The following is an 11183-nucleotide window of genomic DNA, read 5'->3' on the forward strand; positions in this document are numbered from 1 at the left end:
ATGATATTATATCATTGAATTCAAATTTAATACCATCCATTATATAGTGACCCACTAGTAACCTACTGTAAAACAGAGCGACATCCACTTGCTCACCTTTTTTGTTTATGGAAAGTTTAAGGTTTAATGTTTATACATAGGTACTTGATGTAAATAATTCATGAAGTAAACTAAGTGACTTTAATGAAAGTGATTCAAGATGATCTAAATAATCTGGAATCTTCACCATAAATTGGTATGGTATGAGAGACCCCTTAAAGTTAGAACTAAAAACTTGATCTACTTTGCTACCAGAAACCATCTTCAAAGTTGAAAATCGTAGAATAAGACTAATAAAAGGTGGGTAAGTGGATGTCGCTCTGCTGTACAATAGGTTATTACAAGTGTGAAGTGTGTCACTGTAATGGATGGTGTTAAATTTGAATTCAATGATATAATATCATTCTATAAGGAAAACGATTCTGAGCGAAAAGCCTATGATATTACTAAGTATATTTTATGATATTAAGGTGAATAAAGTTATTTATACATAACCTATTTACGTGGAATCTTGTTTTAAATTTTTTATCTTTAGCTATAAAAGTTGAACATTTTATACATTTTTAACTACAAAGTAATAATAATTAAATTTTTAATGTGATAATTTTTGTCAAAATTTGAACTTTAAATGCTTATAAGTCGGGTGGCACTACTGAGTGCCCTCCCCCATCTGTCATTCTCGCTATGTAAATACTATATCAAAATTACTTATTGTACTAAATTGTTGTATACTTGTATAGATAAATAGATTGTAATTGTATTTTAATAAAAAATAAAAAATAAAAAAAAATGCTTATAAAAAGTCATGTATAGAAAATGGAAATATAAACAACCAGTGAAAATTTCATGTATCTACGGTCATTTGTTTTAAAGTTACACCAAATACCAAAGTCCATTTTCTCGAAAACAGATTTTGCGTAAAAATTCCCGTTTTTCCTTAATTTTTCTTTTGTTTTTCCCGGCGTTTTTGAAAACTATTTGGAAATTTTTACTTTTGACCCCTCAAAGTACCAACTAAATTCACTTTCCTATCAGAAAAGATACTGTTGAATAAAATCCAAGCACTTTTACTGTCCTAAAAGGTGATGACAGACACAAAAAAAAAAAATTAAAAAAAAAAACATTCATCATTGTAAAATCAATGGATTCATCGGTCCACTTATAATCTAATATCATTGTATAAGAAAAACGATTCTGAGCGAAAATGGTCAGTCAGCCTGATATTACTAAATATATTTGATGATATTATTGTGAATAAAGTAATTTATATATAACCTATTTACGTGGAACCTTGTTTTAAATTTTCAATCCTTAGCTATAAAAGTTGAACATTTTATACATTTTTAACTAAAAAATAATTATTAAATTTTAAATTTGATAAATTTTGTCAAATTCGAATTTTAAATGCTTATAAAAAAAAATTGAACCTATGTATTTTTAATATTTTTCAACTGCCATTTAAGCAATATAACAGGAGCCTTGTATTATTTTCTCGCTTTTTTACCCAACAAATAAAATTTTACTGACATTATAGAAAAAAAAATCCAAAATAATTTAAAACTAACAATGCCCGTAAACAGCTCAAAAAGAGTCAAAATATTTTCAAAATGTTATGGTGTATAGAAAATGAGAATATAAATATTGAGTTGAAATTTCATGTACTTAAGATCATTTCTGAGTTGCACCAAAAACCAAAATCGATTTTTTCAAAAATAGATTTTGCGTAAAAATTCCCGTTTTTCTTTAATTTTTCTTTTGTTTTTCACGGCGCTTTTGAAAACTATTGGGAAATTTTTACTTCTGACCTCCAAAAGTATCAATTAGATTTACTTTCCTATCAGAAAAGATACTGTTGAAGAATATCTAACCATTTTTACTCACCTAAAAGGTGATGATGGACATAAAAAAAAAAAATTCAGACATCAGTGTAAAATCGAATATCAATACATTCATCGCTCCGCTCAGAATCTAAAATTTATTTAAAGTTTAAACACACATAATTGTAAAACCAATACATTCATCTCTCCACTCATATTAGGTACCTACTTAATAATATAATATGGTATTCAGCTTTCTTTAAATTCAAACAACAACTTTGATCAAAAGGTAAACTTCATGTTAAAGTTAAAGTAAACCGCATAAATTACCTAGTATTTACTCGTATAATTGATTACCTATACCTACATAAATATTTGGATTAGAATTATGATAAAAACAATTAAAAAATAAAATAAAAAATACAATCGATTACTTTATCAACTTTTTATCATCGTATTATTATAGTTGTTATAGTTGGTTGTTATTATTAGTTTTTTTTTGTCGAGAATGGGACACAGTCACACACCTTGGTTAGTGTAAGTGTAATTAATAAATTAATCTTATTAAAATTAATAAGAATGTTTTGAACATAGTAATAAAAATAATAAATAATAATGATGTTTATATTAATTAATGGTATGAGTGAGTTTTTTACATTATTTTTCAATAGTATAGTAAGTAATAACAATACATTCTGAATATTCATGGACTAGAACTAAATCAAGTGTACAATGAATGTACAATAATATAGAATACACATAATATATAGATAACCACTAAAGTTTCGTTTCTATTATCAACCATCAATCAATGTACAATATATTATATAAACATAGGTAGGTAGTTATATAATTAAATTATAAATAATTATTATTATTTATAATATCATATAATAATATATAGAAATAGGTAGGTATAATAATACGAATAGTAAAAAATAAAATATATTTCCGCAAGTAAAGTTTAAAATTTGTAATTTTCTTTATTCTTAACTATTATAGATGCATTATATAATATATTTTAATTTAATTTTCTATTTATACAAGCTATGCTTGGTAGATTTCTTTGATGAACTTAGATATTTAAATTTTAAATGTAACGTTTTGGGAAATGTCCTTGTTTGATGGTTGACAATAATATGTTAAAACTTAAAATACACGATGAGAGTTAACTGAAAACATTTAATGACTGGGAATGTAAATATATAATTAAATATTTTAAAGAGTGAAAAAATAATTTATATAAAGACGAATCTATTTCTTCGGGCTTGAAGATTGCTGTATGAAGTTGTAATAAATTAAATACATAATAAATAATTATTAAAATTGACCTCCAATAGTTTTCAGTTTTTGTTTTTATAAGTTACATTGTTGAATATAATCGAATCAAACAATTTTGATAGGTACTTAACCAAAAATGTATACAAAATAAAGTTAAACAACTTGTAGAATATTAATACTGTACGGTAATTATCAAAAGTTTATATTTGTGAACTTTAAATATAATAACATAATAAACATATTTGTCAATAGGTAATTGAATAACTGATTTGTAGTTGGTAAATAAAGTATACACACATTTGTTCTAAATAGTAGATTATTTGAAGGCCTTCTTGATCTCAAGGACTGCATAGTGAAGTCTCTATAGATGCCCAACTATTGAACAATAACTTTTTTATTTTTATTTCCGTATATTATTTTCCCTCAGTGGCTCGTTAAGTTATATTCCGATATAATAAAATTGTACGTATACAATAGTAGTTACAAACTAATTTTGTAATTGATATATGAACAAAATATAAGGAGTCTTGTATTGAATTTTCAAACTTATTAAACGAGCCAAACATAAAAAAAAAATAATCGAAAAAGCGACAAAATGTTTTGAAATTTTTATCATGTTCCATAATATAATTTGGTGAAAATTTGAAATATTTACAGTCATTCGTTTTTGAGTTAGGTACACAAAAAAAAACATAATTGATTTTGTCAAAAACTAGACTTGCGTAATTTAGCTGCGTTAAGTTGAAAAATGGCTATAGTGATAACTCAGGTTTTTAGGAAGCACTTATATATTTATTTTTGTATATCCTTAAAGCACTAAAAATTGTCGGTATAGCGGGAATTAGTGCTATCCATGCTCCCCTCCCCTGGGAATTCTTAACTGGAAGTAGGTTGTATTTCAATAGGGCGCGGATTTCTATGTAATAAAAAAGTCAATATATTATGTAAATATTTATATTCTTATTCTTAACATGTTAACTCTATATTAACTCTATATTATTATTAATAATACATAAAATCATAATATTATGTTATTCGCGCATTTACAGATAACAAGGTCGGTGTCGAACATTTCGGCGATGCGCGGCAAGAATGAATCGACGATGATGACGCCGACGCGCGGCTTGTCGGAAGTAGCGAGCGCCGAAATGTCGTGTTACGGCGTGTTCCGCAAACTGGAATCCGTCCGTGGCGGGGGAGAGCGCATCACAACCGGCCGGCCGCCGCAGTCACGACTGTCCGTGGCCGTGCAGTCACCGCCGATAACGCCAGTCAGTCCGCGAGTGTCAGCGTTCGTTTACGTTACCGCAGCGGCCGACGACGACCACGACTGTTGTAATTTCGACCGTGAAACGAATTCGGTGTACGGTTGTGACGCGGCCACGGCGGTTACTACGTCGACCACGGCCACGGTTACGACGGACGCGGCTTCCACTGGTGGCCGCGACGACTGTGGGCTGAGTGATTTCGGCGGTGCGGTTGCTTGGGACGACTACGACTACTGCTGCAGTGCGGCCACCGCAGTGGATACAACGGTCGATCTCCGTGGGGGTGCAGCCGCCCCATTCAGTCACACCCCAATGGGCTCGACTACCAAGCTCGTGGGGATCGATGCCAACAGCGATGACACGCCAAAGGTACGTACTTAGTACCCACTACGATATCAATTAAACCCAGATGATCTGATGATCCCAATAATCAGTATATAAGTAGTTTCATTATTGTCCAACGTCCATTATTGCCATTTGCCATTATATTCGTCGATCATATTTATAATTTTTATAATATGTACGTATTATTCGTGTCCGTCAAGGTGTCCATAATAACTGGTAGACATTCATTAATAGGTATATCAAAGTTTTCGCTTTTATTGGTAACCTATTCTTTTAATGTCTCTTATAAATTGTCCATTTATAGTTCACTCACCCTTCCGATATGGTGAGGTGCACAGTACTGCGCACAACATTGAGGTTTACTCTTAACTTAACTCAAGCTAAACATAAGTACATAATATATGTTCAATCACCGTGGGGTGCAGATCAACGCACAGTTGGGGATGGAGTTAAAAGTATTTATAACTATATTGGTATATTTAGGACAGTTAGGAATACACTACACAGGGCATAGGTATACTAGTATTGTCAATACGCAGATAACGTATAACTTTAAGGGTAAAAGTGCGCTGCGTGCAACAAGTGTAGGTATGATATTTTAAGTGCACTACATGTGGATCTGTTTTGATCGGTTATATAAGTGTTTTGTGTTTTTATAGATATAGTGTTAGACACACCTTTGTGTTGTAATGTTTGTCCCAAACACACAATACACATCATTATTATTTGTTTCTCAAAGTAAATCAGTAAATATCGTGTATCATAACTCATAAAATATAGAATGTTCTTCAACTACGTATTATGTTTGACTGAATCAGTCAACTTTGCAAGGAGTGAATTTAGGAGTGTATTTAAAGTAATCCGCGAATGTTCCATTATTAATTATTAAGTAATCGAATTGATTACGCGTGGTTTTAGGACAAGAACAAGTTATAAATGTATAGTAGCAATTATTAGGTATATATATCAAGTGAAATTAAAAAATATATGTTGATATTTCTATACTAATTTGACTCGTTAAACTGCAGCAAGTTGCATGTTTTTGTATATGCATTTTTAAATATTATTATTATATTATATAAAAAGTGTAAATGTACTTAGTATTAAAATAGGTACGCTATTTGTCAACACAATCAAGGTTACAATAAAAAATTACACGTACCTAATGTTAGTAACGATTTGGTTATTAATTTGTCTGTAATTCTGTATATATCAAACATCTTGAAAATGTATTGCGTAAATCAAAATACTATCCACGCATACGGAATGTGCCGCTGCTGGCAAAATTTAATTGAACTACAATCAATAGCGGTTTTATAGTCTGAATAATTTGTTGTTATTTTCCGTTAGAAACTAATTGTATATCTTCAGGGCTTAAAAACCAAACAATAGTAGGTATAATAAAGAAAATACCATACACTAATATAGCTCCCTACCCGCGTATGCATTGCGTATAGCTACTAAAATCGTTACGTTCTAATGTTGGTATGTACCTACGTGAGTTGCGCAGTTAAATTATCAATACAATTAACCGTTATCACTTATCAGATAAGCTGAAGTTGGTCATTTACCTAGTCAAAAAGCGATCGAGATGACCGATTAGGAATAGGCTTTGTATGCGCATTTGCATATTTTTACTGGTCGATCGTACCGTATGCTAGGTGAGCACAAAATATTATGTTTTAAGAAAGTGTAATAAAAAATACGAATTCTTTCAGAGTATGTATTATGTGCATTGTGCATACTACATATTTTACAATTTTAAGCACATTCATATTTTACGGGAAATCACACTATCTGAACCGAATTTTGGGTTCGATCACCGTAAAACCTTTAACTATAATAAGTAGTACCTAGGTGCCTATATACTATATAGTTAAATAGCTCCATGCGCGGCGGCCTTGACAAGGCGAAATTGCACAGCTCGTTAAACTCTGCGGACCGTGACCCACACAAATCTGTTTATTCAAATTATTTTAGAAAAAACCAAACTCAAAAAAATGGAAATGAAATTTTTTTGGTTTACTCGATTCGTTTCCTGAATTAATATAAGGAAACATCACAGAAATCATGAGCGTAGTAAATTTTCAATGCGTATAAAATGCACATAATATTTTAGGGTTCATAAAAAACGAGTGTATTATTTTTGGTAGTTAATAATGTTATTGTGCTGTAGGAGTTCTATAATAGTTCTGTAGAACCAACTTTTAGCTTATCTTATATGCCCATTTGTACAAATTCATAATCCACAGTAATAATTATTGGTTGCACATTGTATATACATTTTTCTAGAAACAACCAGCAGATATATGGGTATTATAATATATTATACAGAAAAAGTATTCAATATAATAAAATATAATATAGGTATTATTGTTCTAAGTTCTTAATAAATCATCAATATAAATAATGTCTGGTTATTTTGAATTTTGATATATTTGTTTTCTACGTAAAGAATTATGGTTAGTAATTAATGACTAATATTACATACGGCGAATAATGGGTACAATAGGTTTTATTGTGACATATAGTTTTAGATTACTATTGATATTACACTTAATTATTAATTGTTTGATGAATTTATATGTCATTTTTACTCGTCCTCTTATTACAATACGATATAATATGGTAAATATAGTATATCGTATAACTCGATATTAAAATGGAAGTAATAAAATGTTAATGTACATCTTTTACGTTTAAATGGGTACTAGGTACGCAAAAATATATTTTATTGATAAACAAGATAAAATTCCGTCTGGTTCGTAATTGATTATTTTCAAACTATATGTCAAACTTATAGTTTCCTTTAATTTTAGGTCGGTACCTATATAAAATCTTATATTTTTATATAAACAAACCGTTTGTTTGTATATGTTTATTGTTTAAAGGTTACGCACTCATCCAAAACCTCCTAAACCATCTTCGATTCCTCTTTTGTCGATATTTTGTAACCCTTTAAATATTATACAAAATTAGAATCACCAAACGTAATATTATATTTGTTCAAAAGCACCAGTAAAGTCTAATAGTTTATAGTCTATTCTTACGGACCTAACCAATATCATACCCGTTCTAATGGCGCAAATTAAATTATAAATATAACACATTACTATATACAAAGTCATCTATGTTTGCACTCGTAATTTCGAAAAGATATAATTTTTTATGAAAACATTACATTATAATTATTTATAAAACAATGTTTTTGGAAAAAAGTGATATTTATCTCAATTTTTAAGTTTTTACTTTTTTGATTAAAAACATACATTTCCAGAAGAATATTTTTCATAGTGTTTCGATGCATACAAATCGAATTTCAAACGAGTAGTTAATTAGGTAGTTATAACTTATTAGTATTTGAATTTTAAAGTTTAGATGAGGGGAATAAAGTAGTGTAAAGCACTTTTAATGATGCCTAAGGGCTAAGCCTAGTCATTGTAGATAGGTGCCCCACCAATAATAATAAAAAAAATATTTTTATTGTCCCGGTGACGCACGGCGTGTTCATTATATACGCCCTTAAGACGAACCACACGAATTTAATATTATATAACCAAGACCCAAGTTATCATTTTGTTTCATATAGTTTTCCCTCGTTAAAATTAATATTCTGTAGACGACGGTACGTGCCGGTCATTGTTTGTGTGACAGTGTGACACCATTTGGGCACGAGCCTCTCACTGTTTTTATTAAAAACAATTTTTTTTTATAGTCCCGATTTACATTCTATTTCCTTACATAAAAAAATAAAGGATATGTAGGCGATTCGTAATGGTTATCGTCTTCGTGGTAACTACCAAGGTCCTCTTCGGACTAAATACTTAAGTATATTATTATTACCGTCAATGCGAGGAGCGAATAACAAAAAGGGCGCACTATACACACGCTGTATACATATAATAATATACACCTGTAGGTAACGGAGACGACTGCAGCTGACTGAGGCGCGGTGTGTGCATTGTACATAATATATATACGCTATTCGATTACAATGGAATGGTGTGTGTGTATACATATATATATACGCTATTTGATTACAATGGAATGGTATGTGTCGTACATATGCACGACCGACACGAAAATTAAAAATTCTCATTACAAACCGTATAGTCTGTATACGCGATGTCAATGTCAACGTGAAACGGTGCTTATTGTGCCGGTGCGCGCCTACAAAAAATATAAACGAAAAGATGACAGCGTGCGCAACAAATATAATATATTATTATTATTAATATTATTATATAGCCCCTCTATAATTTATTATATACATCGACACATATAGTATAAGTGGTTATACGTGTGGCAACGTAGCATATAAAAAATCCTGTGCTATTGTCGTGCTAGTATCGAATGCAACTAGGAATATAAGTCATAATAGTGAATCTGTGTATGCTTGACGCCTGTGAACAATGGATAGAGTGATTTTTTTAGCAGGGAAAATGCAGCAAATCGGATATCCTCCCCTCTCCGACGCCTCACATGGCCCGATCCGTATACAAAACAAAAAAGATGAAGGAGTCTATACTCATTATTTCGAAAAGTTGTAACTTTTTTGAAAATATTTTTATTACCTACATCGCAAAACAAAATATTTGATAAAAATTATAGTTATATAGCTAATACTTTATAACAAAAATTTTGTTTAGGAATGACATCAAATTATGTAAAAATATTATTTCCAATATAGTGAGTGTAAATGGACCACTTTGTACGTAGCTATAGTACATGTATGACATGTACACACGGTATGTGAGTGAGTCGAGGTAAACAATAGGTTCGGTGTATATTTAGTACATGTGTTAGATACTTAGATATGTATACGTACTCTTGAGGTAGTGGTTTAGGCGCAAGTAAACAATCGACGGTCTGTGATTCAATTTCCAACTGCTACCTTCAACTATCGTCGTTTTCGGCAGTTATACATTACTTTCGTTTTTTTGTTGAGAATAATGATTTTTATTTTCTTCGTAATAAATAATTTAACTCGGCTACAGAGTATGTGCATTTTGCATTGTTATATAAGTAAATTGTATGTATTATATTATAAGCTTAGTGGGTTTTTTTTTGGACGTTTGATTGTGTATATTATAGGTTTTTTGTGAAATTTTTTAATAGTTTCAACTTGACGTGGAAATATTCTTTCTTAATGTATTTTCCTCGTGTGTACGATATGCTTATTAGTTTTTGTTATTAATTATTAGTTTTTATACATGAAGTATCTAAATCAGTGTTTCTCAATGTTTTTAGCACTGTGGCCCAAATGTCCACATAGTTTTACTGGGCAAAAATGTTTTTATAGTTACTGGTCCATATTTATTTCTGTCACGGTCGCGGTGATAGAAAAAACTGGTTGGTGAAAGTTCGATAATATATTGGTTGTTGTATCGCGATAGTCTTTTATGATATACCTACAATATACGTTGTTTGAACAAACATGATAATAGGAATGATGTGATAGGTAGTTTTTGGGGCTTGTAATACTTTAATTCTTTTAGCTTATACAACTTAGAAACTTTAACTTCTCGCGACTCACAATTTGAGAAACGCTGATGGCCGAACTTTAAATTTGCTAACTCGTTAAGTTAAAAGTTAACTTTGAAAAAAAGTAACTTAACTTAGTGTAAAGTTAAAATTTAGTAATTTGCAAAAAAAAAAAATTATATATTATATGTCATATTATATGATTTATTAGATAGTTTTTCTTTACGTCCAAGAAAATTACTGGGTAAATTTAAAATGATACATCAAAGTAAAAACACATTAAAAAAGGTGGGTAAGTGGATGTCGCTCTGCTGTACAATAGGTTACAAGTGGGTCACTGTATAATGGATAGTATTAAATTTGAATTCAATGATATAATATCACCGTATAAGAAAAACGATTCTGAGCGGAGACGGTTTGTCAGTCTAGGTATTAGACATACCTATTATAGGTAGGTATACTTATCTATAGTATTAAAAAAAAATTGACCTATAATAGGTATTAATAATAAATTCCAAATTAATCATATCACAATATCCATCAGGTAACGCGTTATACATCAACAACAAACCGTGGTACTATCATAGATATATAATAGTATACTTTAGAAGTTTCAAGTACCAACATATAATATTATACAATCACAAAAAAATATCTAAAATAGTTATTCCAGGTTTTTTAATATGTAATTTCGTCCAAATTTGAACTTAAAATGACTATAAAATTAACTGTGCTTATGTATTTCTTAGAATTTTTGGTAACAGAATTAAATATTTACGTGGAATCTTGTTTTAAATTTTCAATCCTTAGATATAAAAGTTGAACATTTTATAAATTTTTAACTACAAAATAATTATTCAATTTTAAATTTGATACATTTTGTCAAGATTTTAACTTCAAATGCTTATAAAAAAAAATTGTGCCTATGTATTTGTAATATTTTCAACTG

The 11183-nt window shown here is 29.9% G+C and overlaps 1 protein-coding gene across 2 annotated transcripts in view; it reads left to right on the forward strand.

The window, feature by feature from the left end:
* Positions 1-11183, forward strand: part of LOC100574437 (sodium-dependent nutrient amino acid transporter 1) — a 52402-nt gene that overhangs the window by 12608 nt on the left and 28611 nt on the right. For both annotated transcript variants that reach the window (XM_016800208.2, XM_016800210.2), the window contains exon 2: positions 4187-4774. In XM_016800208.2, the coding sequence (XP_016655697.1) occupies positions 4187-4774 (588 nt within the window). The remainder of the gene's footprint in view (positions 1-4186; positions 4775-11183) is intronic.

This window comes from Acyrthosiphon pisum, chromosome A1, assembly GCF_005508785.2.
Source record: "Acyrthosiphon pisum isolate AL4f chromosome A1, pea_aphid_22Mar2018_4r6ur, whole genome shotgun sequence".
Classification (NCBI taxonomy): domain Eukaryota; kingdom Metazoa; phylum Arthropoda; class Insecta; order Hemiptera; family Aphididae; genus Acyrthosiphon; species Acyrthosiphon pisum.